Source organism: Suricata suricatta, chromosome 5, assembly GCF_006229205.1.
Source record: "Suricata suricatta isolate VVHF042 chromosome 5, meerkat_22Aug2017_6uvM2_HiC, whole genome shotgun sequence".
NCBI lineage: Eukaryota > Metazoa > Chordata > Mammalia > Carnivora > Herpestidae > Suricata > Suricata suricatta.
Genome location: NC_043704.1, coordinates 45,464,366 through 45,482,170, shown reverse-complemented (window position 1 = coordinate 45,482,170; position 17,805 = coordinate 45,464,366). Strand labels below are relative to the sequence as shown.

The 17,805-nt window shown below is 33.9% G+C and overlaps 1 protein-coding gene across 2 annotated transcripts in view; it reads right to left on the bottom strand.

The window, feature by feature from the left end:
• The window catches only part of EPHA6 (EPH receptor A6), an 852,931-nt gene that overhangs the window by 112,452 nt on the left and 722,674 nt on the right, over positions 1–17,805 (bottom strand). For both annotated transcript variants that reach the window (XM_029939169.1, XM_029939170.1), the window contains one exon: positions 4,650–4,711. In XM_029939169.1, coding sequence (XP_029795029.1) covers positions 4,650–4,711 — 62 coding nt within the window. The remainder of the gene's footprint in view (positions 1–4,649; positions 4,712–17,805) is intronic.

The window sequence follows — 17,805 nt, the reverse complement described above, 5'->3', positions numbered from 1 at the left end:
TGGCTGATGGCATTTCTACTCATTTCTAGCCTATCAGTCTCTTTATTTCCTTCTTTATCTAGCCTGGATTCATCGGTTGCTTACCTGGAAGATTCTTTTTCCACCACTCCAATTCTCCTTTAATACCGGTGTTCTATTGTACCTGTTCTATATATAACACCCCCCTCCCCAACTCCCCACCTCTTTGGTCTGGTTTAATAAAAATTTCTTTCTATTAAAAATACCCTTTGTTTTTATTTATGTATTCTAGCATTTGATTTATATCTTGCCTTGCTATCTCAGCTACTATTTACCTAAAAAATGGTCTGCCAATTCCTATTTATCATTTATTCTTGTTTTTCCCTATACATTCTGACTTCTGCCTGGGTCAAGCCATTAAACCTGCTCTTATTGAGATCACTGAGGACTTAAGTAGTAAATCCCAAAGGTGCGTCTCAGTTTTTGTTTTTCTGACTTTCTCTGCTGCACTGGATGCAACTGCTTATTTGCTCTTGCCTGATATGCAGGACTCCACGCCTTCATCTTCCTCCTGGTTCTTTTTTGACCACTTATTCTTAGTTACCTTTGGAGGCTCCACCCTGCTCCTCCCCAGGCTGGCACACCACAGAGTTCCAAACTTGTTCAACTCCTTGCCTTTCTCTAAAAGTTCTTCCTAAAAAAATCATGTTTTAGGTTTTATAACTACTTTTATGCTAACGACTGCCAGATCTTTAACTTCAGTCAAGATTTTTTCTTCTGAGCTTCAGATTTATATTTCTTATTTCTGTCTGAACATTTTCACCGCATGCTCCATAGACATCTCAAATGGAATATGACCCAAGTGAAATTCATCATCTCCCAACCAACAGCCCGCCCTGTTCCTATTCTGCATCTTCCTATCAGTCAGGAGCATTACCTTCCACACATTCTTTTTTGCTCCTAAGCATCCTTTTCTGACCACATTTTGAAATACAGCTGCCTTATTCAATCTGATCCTGTTTGTTTTTCTTTTCAGTAATTCTCCCTCCACCTTTTTTCCTCTGTTGTTATATGGATAACACTCCCTCTTGCTTGCTCATGTGATTGTGTTTTGCAAATAATGTATGTGTAACATCAAAGGACTTGAGGGGGCAGCAAGAGGCTGTAACATGAACACAATATAACATCTTAAACTGAAACCAGTGGTATTATTTTTTGGAATAACTGAATTTTGTGATATGATCAACAAAGCTACATTCAGCAAATGTTATAAAATAAAGGAATACCTTTTTGTGGTTGGCATGTGGTTATCTCAAAGTTTTAAAGTATTTTATAACTACTTTTGTTTAAAAATTTTTTGTGTGTGTTTTATTTATTTTTGAGAGACAGAGAGAGACAGCACGACAGTGCGAGCAGGGGAGGGTCAGAGAGAGTGGGAGATACAGAATCTGAAGCAGGCTTCAGGCTCTGAGCTGTCAGCACAGAGCCGGATGTAGGGCTCGAACCCATGAACCATGAGATCATGACCTGAGCCGAAGCTGGATACTTAACCGATTGAGCCACCAAGGCGCCCCCTATTTTTATTTGGATTGCTAGTTAAAATTTTTATAAAAATGTAAGCCCAAAAATTTAGGAAGAAGCAGCTGCCAGGTTAAGTGCCACGAAAAGTGTTTTTGATATCCATATGCATAGTTCAAGAGAGACTGTATATGAATGATGGTCAAGGTTACACTTAATTCACACTAGTGTATTTCCTTGGCAAAGTTAGGAAAATTTGCACATTGGTAAGGTCATGCATTTTGAACAGCAGGGCTGATGCTCTTGCTTGCTAAGTCAGAATGCATTTTATTTTAAAACCGAAGGTACACACATAGTTACATACCCATGCACATCCCATCTGTGTGTGCACTACACACATGCGCACATGCCCAAACACAGACACTTAACTACACCACCTCTTTCTAACAAGTATCCAGAGGAATGTCCACAAGGATCCTGAACAGTAGAAGATTTATGAACCTAGTGCAATATCACAGCAAGCCAGCTACCACCATTGGCACTACATTGTAATTTTGTACGTAGTTTTGCTACCACTGTTTCATATAAAAAGTAAACTGAAGTGATTTTCAAATATGTGGGAGACCAAAGGGAAATCTTTTCTGCTTCTAGTAAGCACAGAATGCTATTAATGAGCCATGGATGGCTTCCCTACAATGCAATGCACTTAGCCACTTCCTCTTTCTGTGCTCACAGAAGCTGCGATTATCAAATTCTAAAGCAGCAGTTTGAAAAATGACTTCGTTTTTGAGAAGTTGTGGGATATATATCTTTATGTGTTTTATTTCTGCCTGCCATGGGGAGTTGAGTATCTGCTATTGACATAAAGTTTATATACCGCTTTGAGCTTCTGGGATAAAAGAGATGTGATTACAAAGAAGGGTAAGAATATTAAAGAACAGTAAGAAGGGAGTATTTGGTCGTGTGGGCTTCCCCCCCACCATGCATGTGATTTTTTTAAATGAAAATTCTATGTGCAGACAGGAGACGAGTTCACATGGGGAGATGGCAGTGAACTTATAAAAAGAAGTAATAAGTCATTTGATTTTAAAAAAGTATATGAGAACATGGCTTTTTGAGTCAGAGGCTTGAGTTTGAATGTTCACTCTACCACTTACAATAAGTCATGTATTATTTTATAAGCTTTAAAATAATCAACTCAATGACACTCATATGAGGTAGATGCTGTTAATGTTCCCATTTGATAGATAAGTAAGCAGAGGCATGGAGAAGTTAATAACTTTCCCAAGTCACTAGGTCACGCAGCTGGAAGGCGCAGAACCAAGATGAGCTGACATGTGTTGAGATTCTGAGCAGTGGTAATGACAGCCTCCATCAGCTGAACATTATTCTTTCCCAGACTGTATGGTATATAATGCATAAAAGCCAAAAAATATTAGCTTTAAAAATTTAAATCATGAAATATATTACTTATAAACAGGTAGGAGGATGCTTCTACATAAATATTTTATTGATAGCCTATTATCTTTTATTTATAACATATTTTAATTAATTCATGATTCAGCAGGATAAAAAGGATATAAGAAGCTAAGAATTATTTTCTAATTTGCTGTGGCAGCCATCTGATCCCATTTTCAGGAGCAATTTAGATTGAGTACTTGTTGCATTATTTGACGTTATATTCAGCTCTAGGATATAGTATAACAAAATAAAAAATCCAAAACTTATCCCAAGCATCATTAGAGATAAAGTCATTTTGGTATATGTCTAATAAGAATGAGTTTTTGAATAAACATAATGGAAGATCCTAACTATATGTGCATTTCAAAGTACCATAGGTGGTCCTGATCATATATTCTAAAATAATTTAGCACATTTATAGAAAAAATGAATACAAGCTATAACATCTTGAGAATGGCTACAGAAAAAGAAAAACAAATAGTCATGTCCCCAAACAACTATGAATTTCATTTTGCTTTAAAAAGCATACTTAGTTGAGAGACTACATTGGGTGAGGAGTCTTGCTCTTTAAGAACTCGACGATTTTGCTGAATTCAGCTTCTGGTATTGAATCTGGGCATCAAGTTCAGTCACAGGGTAAATATATCATTACTACTAATATTGAGAGAAGTTGGAAGAAGAGGGCATGAACTCGAGAAAATTAAATGAAAATGAGATTTAAAAAAGAAAGGTGAGATGCAGACCTAACCAAATAACAGAACAAAAATTAAGCGAAGAAGGAATGCCTGAGGCTATTTTTATCCTATAAAAATGAACATAAAAATTAATATAATATATTCCAAATGGCAAAAGTCCAGTCATATTACAGGTAAGGAAAATGGCCATCTTTCTGTAGATAGAAGAATATTTGAGAATAAAGTGACATTCAAATATGTGACCTCTGCTAAGAATGAAAAATATTAACTGTAATAATTATTTTTTATATTCCGTTTGTTTTTACTAACAATGAGTGTTTTTTTAAGCATATGATGGCTTTTTAAATATTAAATACATTATAAATACATTCAAGATGCCTTATCAGCTCTGTTATTCTCTACTACTTTATGAGACAAATGGTTTTTGTATACACCATACTTTCAAGGAGAAGTCACTTTAAAAAGAGTGCTTTAAAATTTTTTGTTCTGAAACAAATCTCTGATTTGCAAAGACAAATCTCTGTCTTTTTTCTTTTGTTTTATGAAAGTCAGGCAAATGAACTTAAAAGTGATAAAACCCGTTTTCTGGTATGAATTTGGCTCATTATTCATAAATATACATTAATTTAAGGGGTTCAGCATTATAGATCAGCATTATAGATCATGCATAAAACATCATACTGAATAGTTAAATGTGATAAAATAAAATGAATGTTTATGTGAGGCAACTGAGTTTCATTTAATCTCTTTATAACATCATTTGGAAATATATATATTAACATGGCATGTGAATTTATAAGAGAAATCAATTATATAATTACGTGTACATACACCTCCTGTTGGTAACAAACGCACTAATGTATCACAGTATCAGAGAAAGGCACCCTAGAGAAAATGTTGCTATTCTTCATGGAAAAATCCATGAATAACATTAAGCAAAAGTTAATTTATGATAAATGATTTAAATCTAGAACTCAGAATAGCTTATTTAAATGCCATCAGAAAAGAACGCCTCACCCGCAAAAAGGAGTCTAGGGATCCATTCTCCATGTATTCCACCACAATCATGACTGGTCTGCCTGAAAAAAGAGCAAAAGAACACACAGGGATTAGAGCAATTATAGAAATATGTGCTGCAGTTAGAGATTTCCAGCTGTGGCAGCTAAATTATTTGTATTTTATTAATAGGAACTTCATTTCCCAACATGCTTCTACAAAAGTCTCCCTATTACACACTGGCATCTCTCCTTTTTTATAGTGTCATTTCTGTTGAGTTCCTAAAAAGAACATGAACTAGAAAGGAATTAAGCATTTCCTTTTCTGAAGCCCTGCAGTCACTTGTGTAGATTATATTCTTTTTGTCCTGAGATTTTCCTTAAAAGACCATGAATAAGCAGAAGGCAGGTTTTAAGAATCCCTGTTGCTACCGTGGTCCTTGCAGAAGACCTTGTCCTACAGTAGTGCAGTCACTGTGGCTGAATTACGTTAGACTGGGCATTTCTGAAATATTCCTAGGGCAAAGCAGAAAGAAGAGATATATAAATTCTCTTTAAGGAATTATAAACCATCAGTCACAGTCTGCTTTTAAGGGCTTCTAAGTAGAAAAATGTCAGTAGATTGATGAATGCTACCAAGTTAGTGGGCTTTGCAATAGTTCTTGATCATGTGTTTATTGGACATAGATTAGATCAACATAGCATTGATGACAGTACATGAAAAATAAGTAACTCTGATTTTGTAGTCTAGTAACAGAAGCTAAAATCAGAAGCTGAACATCATTTATTTCTTCTTTATCAAATCTATTTGCAATTGCTACAGTTCCTGATACCTCTCTTAGGTAGAATATTTGACAATAACAGATTTGTTTCAAAGAAAAAAATCTATTTATTCTGCCAAATTGCTCAAATTTAAAAGATAAACTAATTTCAGATGAAGAGAAAATGATATTTACTTGAAATAAACATATATGACACTTAGTTTTTACTTCTGTATTTCTTGCTTCTCATTGAAATTTTTAGCAATTGAATCTGCACTGTGCACACTTCTTCCTCATAAGTACAAAGAATATCTGGAAAAAAATTATATGTACCAATGATGGAAATATTAGACCTCATATTATAATTCATGTCCCTCTTATGAACTCAAAACCTTGTGGGTTAAAAAGGGTGACTGTAACAAATTAGTACAATGTCTGCAAATGCTAGATTTTACATTTGAATCTATATTTTAAAGAAAGATGTTCTAAAGGTTAAATGTAGTAATAAAGCTTCCAATTTATCATGCATAGTATGAGAATCCAAAGAAATTTTTCATTTTGGTGGATTTCCATAATGTTCCTCAAAGTCATTAATTTCACCCAAACTTAGATATAGAACTTTATCAGAAAATAGTGAGGTCAAATGAACTGTCATCACTATCGTAGCAAGGAACTAGAAGATCCAGGTTTTAAATCTGACAGTTTGCCATGAAACTTTTATTTGGCTATTGGTTCCACAGGAACTGGATGCAAACACTTGGTTAGCAAGGTAGAGAAAATAAAAGATCATGTTTTATACTTATATATGAAAATTCTGAGACCAATGTTCCAGTTTCAATTGTAATGGATCATGGATGTTAAGGGGAAATGCTGGGTTACTACAGTGATTGCTGAGTTCACCTGCCCAGAGTTAACCTTTTCAATCTACCTTGACCATGCTGCAGAGAAACACATTTGTTAAAAAATGTATATATGTGTAAATACATTTATATATATAAATATATATTCCTCTATTTAAGAATGTCAGTTTTGATACAATAAAAAGAGCTTGCAAGCACTTAACTTGTATTAATACAAATTATTATTAGCCCTATTACACAGATAAGGAAATTGAGATAGAAAACTCAAGTACTTGCCCAGAGTCAAAGAGCTAGTAAGTGTCAGTGTCAGGTAGTCTGTCTCAGAGTTTCAGTTCTTAACTTTTATGCCACAGGTGCCTTTCAGACATAATTTATAGATCAGAGCTGTAAGGCTTATCCTCCTTTGCTGGACCTCATCTCTCCTAACTAGCCCTATCATCTCCTGCTCCATTAGCGGTTATCATCATCTATACTGGTTCAATACTGTCTCCTCTCCTTTCCCTTTTGGTATTCCCCTGCCAGGATTATTTCCCAATTTGCTTCTCCCTAATCTCGCCTCACAGTTCCCCAGAATGTATACACTGCACCTCTTCCTTAACAGTCTCCCATGGTGTTATTTCCTCTAGTGGCATTCCCATCACATCTATTGTCTGCACTATGAAATGTGCTTGGTTCTATATTAGGTTGTTTTTCCTCTCTTATTTCTCCATAGATGCTATGTCTCTCCCCATTCACTAGGTTTCTCAAAGCTACCTCCCATAAAGTAGCAGAGTACGTGCTTTATAGTAACAAGTTGATTTTTCTCAAAGATTTCAACAATTCCTCAGAGAGTCACACTGAAGTGTTTCAGCGAGATTTTAATCTATGTGAATACCAAGTATTTTGAAATTAGTTAGGAATCTTAAAATTCATCAGTGATGTTTCATCTTTTCATTAAAGGTAATAAAGAGTCAAATGAAGACTCCCCAAGTCTCTTGTGAATTAGAAACTTCACACCTGAGCTCTGCATCTTTTGTATTTTGTGCAGTAATATCAATTTAGAGCTGCTGTTATTAAACTAAGGAGTTGTTTTATTAGAATACTGCTGGCATCTAACCTGTAATTTGATTCCTAGTGATTTTCTATAGAGTTAGTTACACTGTAAGGATTACAAGCAACTTTATAGTCTATGACTGCATTTTATAATCAACAAAATAGATAAGTATAAGGGAAATTACGAAAGGATGGTATTCAAATATGTGGCCAGGTAAGAGAATCATATTGGTAACAAAGCTTTGTTTGTTTTATTTTTAAATATATAAAAATTATAGAATAGATTGTTATTCTTGGAAAATATATTTGGAGGTGACTCTCTTTTTATAGTTTCAAAATATTTCACCCTTTCTCACCTTTTTTTTTTTTTTTACAACTTTAGCCAGTTCCCCAAGTCCCTCATGTTACAGTTTTAACTTAGTATTTGCTCTGTACTGAAGTCAATGGACAAACTCCAGGATTCTTGAATGTGAGTCAAGTCTCAACATCCCTAGACCTTCTTTAGAAGTCTCAATGAAGTGCTTCAAGAAATTTTCAAAAACATTTCTTTAAGTACCACAAAAAGTGAATTTTTTTCATCTTCCTTCAAAAACTAGCCCCAAAATGGATATGGGTATGTTAAATTGCATTAGAATCAAAACCCTATAAGAAATCACTTATTTATATCCTGATTATGATGAATCACAAAATCCCAGATCATCTTTTTCTGTTAGAGAGAAAAATTACTTTCTTTAAAAGGGACTTTACTGTATTATTGACTAATGAATTTTTTTTTTCAAATTTGTAGTTTCCTAATACTTAAGATTTTGATATGGGTGGTGTTGAGAAACCATATGGTGATAAGAGTATATTTTTCTTGTGCTGTTATTAAAGAAAACAAAAGAAAGGCATTTAAAAAATTTTTTATGGTTTTTTAGTTTTATTTTTGAGAGACAGAGAGAGGCAGCGTGAGCAGGGGAGGGTCAGAGAGAGAGGGAGATACAGAATCTGAAGCAGGCTTCAGGCTCTGAGCTAGCTGTTAGCACAGAGCCCGACGTGGGGTTAGAACCCATGAACCGTGAGATCACGACCTAAGCCGAAGCCGGATGCTTAACCGACTGAGCCACCCAGGTGCCCCAAGAAAGGCATTCTTGAAATGTTCTAGGGAAAACATTTTGCAAATGAAGTAATATTTTTGTTTGTTTTTTTGTTTGCCTCAAAGAAGATGGGTGAAAGACGGGGATTACAGAGATGTGACATTTTCATATTAGCATTGAGTTTGTACTGGATGTAGACTTTGTATCAGCTTGGCTATTTCTAGTATGATGTCAGTAATATCAAGAATCTAAACAAATCTCAATGTCCCCAAAATCAATTATAATTTAAATCAATTTTAGTTTATTTAACCTTATATCATGTCTATATTTTATCTACCCATGTAATCAAATTTGTGGTGATAACTTGGATTGACAGTTACGGGGCCTGTATTCTCCCCTCCCCAGCTGTGATTCAGGACTTTGGAGCCAGTTAATTAATCTATTTCTACCTCCCCTGTTTCTGCTGTAAGAGACAGTGAATTATAATGATCTCAAATGGATTTGATAATAAATACTTTTCTTATCCCTCTAAGGTATTCAAAAGATATGGATGATGTAAATTTGAACAAAGTTATAATATATTAAATATTTTTATTTACCAGATAAGTATTAGAACTGGAGAATTATTTTTCCCCTTTTACTGTTGCCTGATGATTATCATATCACGTCTCAAGTGAATCTTAACTTTAAGGTAGGTCAGATCAAATCTTTTAACATTTCCCCTGAACTGGCTTTCCTTCCTATATTCCTTTTGAGGTTAAAACATCACTATCTACTTAGTTACCCAGGCTTGAAATCCCATTGTAATATTGAACTTCTCACTTTATCAAACTCCTGTCAGTCCATAAGTTATTAAGTTGTGCTGATTCTATATAAAATCTATTATCACTGTCCATATTCTGCCTTTATTTTCTCTTGCTTCACTCATTACAATAATCATTTGCTGGTTGTACCTGCTAACAGTTATATAACCAACCACTGCTTCAAACCTTCAATGATCTAACTTTTTTTTTTTTTTTTTTTTAACACCTACTATATATCAAGTACTCTTCTGGTTTCTGAATGGACACACTCAATCAATACAAGATCCTTGCTCTCATGGAATGTATAGTAAAGAGGGGAATGGGAATAGGTAAATAGTCAATTACTATAAAGGGATGTTTCATCCCCTCCTTTAAAAACTTGCCTTACTGATTGTTTGCTGCAGAATTAAAATCTACACTGCTTGGCAATAAATTCCTTCACAATCTCTTCTCTGTCTTTGTTCTAGTGTCATCTTTTATCTCCCACTAGTCCCCTAATTCCTGCTTTTCAAGTTATGTAGGGGACTTATAATTTATGAAGTGTGATTTTACTTGTACCTGTCTGTCTTCCTTGGAAGCCTGCCTTCTCACTGTTTCCACTTGGTAAAATCATATACTTTAAAAAGAAAAAGTAGAGCTTAAATACTGTCTCCACTGTCAATTCTATGAATCATTTTCCCTTTTAGGAAGATCTGATTGTTTACTTTTTCCTCTCTTTCTATCTTAATCAAGCAATGATCTGACACACCTATGACGTGGCATTGGCATTTACTATGCAGGTGTCCACCTCCCTCTTCAAAACGCCCTGGAGGTCAAGAGCTGTGCCTAGTTCTTCTCAGCCAATTCACCAATGAGCACAGAACTAGGCACAGAATAGGTACCCCATTTTGTTTTTGTTTTTGAATGGAATGCCAGAAGGAACACGTGTACAGATGTTCTTTATGATTGATTCTAGACCAAGAAAATGGTTACTGAAATTACAGGATGGCAAACCAATAAATCTTAGATTATTTTTGTTGCAAAATACAGGGTTTTGAAGACAAAGAAAACTTCAAAATTTAGCTATGCTACCTATTTGCTTCATGATCTTGGGCAAGTTATTTTAGTTCTCTGTTTTTGCATTTAAAAAATAAGGATATTACATACTACATATGGTTTTCAAAGAATCAGATGAGAAAACATATAATAAGCCCAATGTCTGTCAATAGTCGGCACTTAAAATGTCATTGCACATTTCCTTTCCTTCCTTTTTGTCACCATTACCTGCTTCCCCTTTGTTATAGTTGCCCACCATGTAACAAAAATGTTTTACAAAAATGGATCATCTCCATATGTTATTGTAGTTTGGTATGGGCATGAAAATTCTTTTATATCCTATGGCGAAGTAAAAATGACACTAGTTACATGCTTCATATAATACAGTAAATTCTTAGTTTTAGCACTGAAATTCTCATGTCTCAGGCAAGTTGGGATGGTTGGTTACCTTACACCTTGTGTCCTCAGCACAGTGCAATTAGAAGTTGTGGGATTAGTATCAGATAATGCAATGTTAAAGACTTTTCCACTTTGGGAAAGTGACTTTTCATAACTCACTTATGCTACTGCCTATCTCTTCATTCATGAATATTTGTGTATTACATATTATTACATAATAACAGCACTTCCTCCACTGTGTGAGATGTGAGATTAAATGAGATAATGTGTTTAAAACACAAGGAATAGTACATTATACTAAATACTGAATCACCCAGTAATAGCTTTAAAAATGAATGGGTAAATACAAAAATTTTGTATCCTACCTTACTGGCTAGATGGTAAATCCTAAGCTAAAAAGTGGTTTTTGGAGTTAAAAAGGTTCATAACCAAACATGACTATGATCAGCATATTTAGGTGCTTTCTTGATGGTCGCAGAAGTCTACTTAAATCCTATACACCTGAAATAGACAGATTTGAAGTTGCTTTAAAGAACAAGAGGCTTCTCCTAGAAGAAAATAATCACAATGTGTATTTTATTACTTTAACCGATAAAGTATAATACATAGTTTCTTTGGAATAGCTTCTGTGGGAAATAGATTCTTACCCCCATTAACAAACTATGGTGTGTCTTCTGAACTCTACATATTTGTACCTGTAACAATGTGTTTTACGCTTAATTTGGAATTGTTTTTAACCTTAAATCTATTTGAAATTCCTGAATCTACATGATAACTATGTTGATTTGGCTCCATGCCTTCTCTTAATTTATTTTATCTTTTTAAATTTAGAAGCCATCCAAATGTCCTGAAAAATGATGAAGAATAAATTACTTTACCAAATGATAAAACAGCTGAGCAGAAATTAGGAGAAGGGATAACATTTGTGAAAACTGTAGCATTTCTTAATCTAGATTTGCTTCAGAGTAAATAAAAGGTGTGAGGTTTGAGAAATGAAACATAATTTTCCTGCCAGTTCCAGAGAGCAGTGGCATACCATCTGCATCAGTTAACTTCAGTAATGTTCAGTACTGAAAATTAACATATGGGCAAAAAGACTTCTCTGTAATTAGACATGTCTTGTTGACAATGAAAGTTACTGCCAATGATGCCTAATGTGAGATTTTGTTTTCACTCTAAGACACTAACCATATTGCAAAATTTTAATAACATATGAATTTTTAAGAATGGCTGTCTTGTTTTTTATTACATCCATATTTACAAAAGCATTATGACAATGATCAAATTAAAGGTACATGTTTTAAAATGATCTGGTATGACTTTTTGCTTTCAACTATTGTGACATGATTGATTGATTATATACAATCAACTATTTAATTACTATTAGGTAGCAAGAAACAAAATGCATCAGAGCATTCTCATGACTTGTAATACTATGTAATATCTAAATTCAAAACCGAATTAAACCATGTGTCAAATAAACAATTTTATGCTGCCTTTGTTCTTGTTTTATTTTCTGTGAAAAACTTTTATGTAGGTAATTTAAAAATTGATACTACATCTAAATCAGGACACATGTAATTGCTAACTTTAAAAAATAAATTTTGGGGGGCACCTGGGTGGCTTAGTCATTTAAGCACCCGGCTTCGGCTCAGGTCATGATCTCACAGTTTGTGGGTTCGAGCCCTGGATCGGGCTCTGTGCTGACAGCTAGCTCAGAGCCTGGAGCCTGTGTCAGATTCTGTGTCTCCTTCTCTCTCATGCTGCTCATGCTGTCTCTCTCTGTCTCTCAAAAATAAATAAAAAACAGAAAAAAATTAAAAACAATAAAAAAATAAAAAATAAGTTTTTCAATATGCCAGGCACTGTTCTAAGGGTTTTACATGTGTGGCCTCATTTAATCCTCATACCAACCTCTGTGATAAGTATAAATACTAGTTCAGTTTAACAGCTCAGATTACAGACGCCCTGAGAGTTTAAGTACCTTAATCCAAGGATGCACAGTGAGCTACTGGCAGAGCCAAGGCTTGAAGCCAGGAGATCTAGCTCCAAGGTCTGAGTCCTTGACCATCTTCTTATACTCCCAAATGATGGGGGATCATTAGTAATCTGGAGCATAAAAGCATTACCCTAAATATTTGTGTCTCATCTTGGAAATGCATTATGGACTATACTGTGTTGCTTCCAAAGACGTTTTGTCTTTGAGAAGTTCTAGGGTTTTCAGGTTTTTTAAAAAAAAATTAGGGGCACCTGGGTGGCTCAGTCGGTTGAGCATCTGACTTCGGCTCAGGTCATGATCTCACAGTTTGTGAGATTGAGCCTCGCATCAGGCCCTGTGCTGACCACTAGCTTGGAGCCTAGAGCCTGCTTCAGATTTTGTGTCTCTTTCTCTCTCTGCCCCTCTCCTGTTCAAACTCTGTCTCTCAAAAATAAATAAATGTAAAAAAAATTAAAAAAATATTTATTTATTTATTTATTTATTTATTACTTTGAGACAGAGACAATGCAAGGTAGGGAGGGACAGAGAGAGAGAGAGAGAGAGAGAGAGAGAGAATCCCAAGCAGCCTCTGCACTGTCAGCACAGAATCTGATTCAGGGCTTGAACTCATGAAAAATGTGAGAGGATGACCTGTGCCAAAACCAAGAGTCAGACGCTTACCCCACTGAGCTACCCAGGCACCCTCAGAAGTTCTAGGGTTTTAAAGCCTCATAAAGCCCATTATTATAATATTCTACATAAACAAGAAATATATGCTAAGAAAACTTGCTGGAAAAAGCCTTTAGATTTTGCTTTCCTCTTTCTTAAGCATCAATTTATGATAATAATGCTGAGGATCCTTTAAGGAAATGCTTTAGAGAGTCTTGAAGCTTTTGAGAGAAGGTATCATATTTCCCAGAAGTGTTTCAAGTCCTATGCTTCATTTCTGGCTTCAGAAGTGTTTTATGGTTATACAAAAAATCAAATAGTCAGATTTTTGGTCTTTTGTATTATTCACTAATCAAAAGAAAATCAACATGAAATCTAAAATAAAAGCAAATGTCTACAGAGGACAGATTTAATCCTAACTACTTAGATTATTTATGGGGAGATTTTTAATAATAATAGAGAAAATATTTCTTAAATAAAACATATATAAGTTAAACTACCAACTACTTTCCATTTTTCCCTTCCAGGAAAGTTACTACTTATTTTTGAGTCTTTTCTGTAATTTTTATAAGGAGTTTAACTAAAAAGAAAACAAAGAAAGTTCAGTTTTCCTAATTACACTTTCTTTTAAGACCTTTGTGAATAGAACTATGAAAACCCAACATTGTGTCACTGGGCACCTTCCACTGTGCTTTGTCCCTCAAGGCAAAAGAATGCTGAGATGTGACAAGTTTTATAACAGGGTTGGTCTATCCCACTTATTTATGTTCTTAAGTGGCCCAGCAGCCGATGAGGGCATGCATATAGCCCTCTGGGAGAGAAAAAGACATTTGAGCAGTTCAGTAGCTTATCATGTTTCCAATTAAGGTGTAAACACACAGATAAACAATTCCAACCAACACAGAGATTAAACACTGATTCACATGGAGACTCAGCTAATTTATGAAGCTGTATCAAGATTTTTAGAATTTCTTTTTGTGAAAAGAAAATGATTCTGGGATGAATTTTTTGAAAGTGTTGATAGTTTTTCTAAATAGCATCAAAAATAGAGGAGACAATTTATAATAATAAAACATGAAGATCTCTACAAAGTGATATATGTTCTCAACTGAGAATTTAAATAGCCTATAAATAAGGTCTAGATTTTTAAGATTCAAACTTCTTGAAATGATATTATGATAAAAGAAGCATTTATGCTAATAAGAATGTATAACTAAGGTCAAAAGCTAATACTATTTAAAGAATCTGAGAATAGTAAAAAGTATTAGTAAAAAAAAACTAGTAAAAAATATGGATTTACTTAAAGACTCTTAATATTTTTCATGTCTTTCTGGGAATAAAACAGAGATTCTCTTTATATATATTCAAGTTTGATATCAAATGCATCTTGCATTTCTATTTTTAAATTTTTTCTTTTCAATGCACTGTCGATCTTACGTAAGGATAATGATGCTAATTTATGTCAACTACATATAACTTTGTATACAAAGCATTGAGTTTTTAAGAATCTGGGATTCTTCATTTATGGACCTCATGGTGTCCAGAGACCTCCTGAAATTGTATGCAAATATTTATATATATGATCATATGTCCATTTTCTCAGTGAAGATTCTGTTATTTTTGGCCAAGAAACAGTACAATCCATTAGAAATCAGAGTCCATGATCTGTACTACATCAGGACTCTATCGAAGTCCTTAAGCTCATAAACTCTGCAATTGATTAAAGGTTTCATAAACTGGATATTATTTGGAAGTTTGAATTATACCTTGGATTTTGTATATGCTCCCATCCTGACTTTTCTTATCCCCATTGATATCTTCAAGTTCTCTTCCTCAAGTTTTACATCACTTTTTAATCTATTGTGTATTTTTCCTCAGGTAAGCCAAAGAACCATGCTCTTTGGAACCTACTGATGCCAAGCAATAGAGGAAGCAGACTGGCCAGCCCCTCTTGCACAGGTTCTGGAAAATATCAGTATATCCCAAAAAGCGTTTTTAAATAACCCTCTAATGTAGCAATAACTGTTCAAATTTTTTATAGGAGTAGTTTATTGGGGGTCTGACAAGAAATACAATTACTCATGTCACCATCCTTGTACTTCTGTTGGTTGGGAGAGGTCTTTGTCATTTTACCAGTGACTCTTTTCTCTACGCCAGTCCTCAGTCCTGAAATAGAGTAATATTGGTCTCCTGCTCCAGATTCCTCATGCCAGTTTTTTAGTAGTTGCGGTTCTGCAGTGTTTCCTTCTGAAGCTTGCAGATGCACAAACTTTTGAGGAGGAGAGTTCTCTGGGGAGAACTGTATAAATAAATACTGAGTAGGGGCTCCTGGGTCCTATGTGGAATCACACAAATGGCAAGAAATAAAGAAACCAGGAGTGAGGAATCCTGATGAAAGTTTTCCTTTTTTGTTTTTTAAACATACATAGTTCATATTTTGAATAATTTATTCAGGATTTTACTTTGCACCTTTAATCCAGTTTTTCCTATGCCCTTTATAATTAGCTTTTGGTTTAAGTAGGTATACGCAAATCCTCTTTCCTACACACCTCATTCAAGGTAATTGGCAACTTTCTCAACTGCAGAAATGTATAAAACATTCAGCCTTTAATTAAAGAGATTTTCTCCTCTTAAAAGTCTCTTACTTAAAAAATAAACCGCCATCTTTTATCTTTTATGCATATTTATTGCAACAATATTTTGTTAAAGATAAAATAAGGCCAATTGTCATCTACACTACATAAAAATATGAAAAGAATAATCCCCAGAACTATGGCCAATAAAAATTATTTTGTCAGAAATGATTAAATGATAATTTTGAAATATAAAATTATGGATCTAAAGCAAAGTTACTGACTTTTTTTTAGAATGCCTGAACATATAAAAAAAGGAAATGGTTTACTTTAATTTTTCTGAACTGCAGTCTGATTGTATTTAAAAGGAAGTATTAGGAAGATCTTGAACACTGATTTCTATCAGAATTTACCTATTTCTAAATCTCATATGCTGTCTGTGTCCTTTGTTTTCTTTTTCATAGACTTTGGTTATAATTGATAAATCTTGTTAGTTTAAAGTATGTGTTTGAGTTTGGTCTTGAATCATCTGTGTGTGAGTGTGTGTGCATAAATAAGTAAATATTATATACATAGTAAATTATATATATAAATAAAGTAACTTTATATATAGTAAATTATATATAAATATATAATATATAATATATATATAAATATATATAATATTTACTTAATTAAAAAAAACAGTCTCCTACAACTGACTGTTGATTTCCCTTGGCATATTGAGTTAATGCCAATTTTCCTTAGCTTACATACATTCCTTCAAAGTCTGTCACTTAGTTTTATATATTTGTGTTACTGCTTTTCTTCAGTCTTCTGTGTACATTAAAATCTGATATTACATTCACTGGTTCTGAGTATCTCTGAAGCTTCAACCTTCTTTATCATTCCTAAGCTATTTCTTCTGTCTAAACTATATGCCTTCTAAATAAAAAAAATTGCCTGAATAATATGCATGTAATATTTGCCCTGACTTCGTATCAGATAGGATTTCACATGAAATATGGAAAGGAAGATATTGATAATCATGGTTAATGGACTTTGAAGATATTTTAATATTGGCTTAGTTCTATAAATCCTTTGCCATAGAAATAGTTTACTTGAATCTGTTATTAGTGTATAGAAAACTGGGCTGTGAATTCATTTTCTAATATTGCTAGTTAGGGGATAGTTAGGAGGATATAAAGAAGTCTGGCCATTTGTGTATAAGGCTCATTCGAATCTTTTTACAAAGGGTAAAAAAATAAACAATAGTAAACATTATTTTAGTTGTATATTTAGTGACTGAAAATCTGGTGTTTGGGTCCCCATATGTTCATATTTCTCTTGTTGTCTGATTCAGTGTAAGCCGAGAAGGAGTCTCACAGGATTGATTCACTCCATCTTTGCCATTTACTTTGAACTTAATGCATGAAATGCAATAAAGAGAAGCTCAGGTAAAAATGTCGAAAGAGGTGTTTTATATATAGCATTGTATTTAAAAGCACTATTTAAAAGCACAGACAAACTGAGATGGTATTTCAGAAGAACAGTCCCTCGACAACTAAGGAGCTTCCAGAAAGGAAGTATTAGGAAGATCTTGAACGCTGATTTCTATCAGAATTTACCTATTTCTAAATCTCATATGCTGTCTGTGTCCTTTGTTTTCTTTTTCATAGACTTTGGTTATAATTGATAAATCTTGTTAGTTTAAAGTATGTGTTTGAGTTTGGTCTTGAATCATCTGTGTGTGAGTGTGTGTGTATAATTAAGTAAATATTATATACATAGTAAATTATATATATAAATAAAGTAACATTATATATAGTAAATTATATATAAATATATATATATAATATTTACTTAATTAAAAAAAAACAGTCTCCTACAACTGACTAAAAACTGCTAAAAAAAAAGTGGATGGACCTTGAGGGTATCATGCTAAGCGAAATAAGTCAGGCAGAGAGAAGGTCAGATACCATATGTTCGCACTCATAGGTCTAACAGGAAATT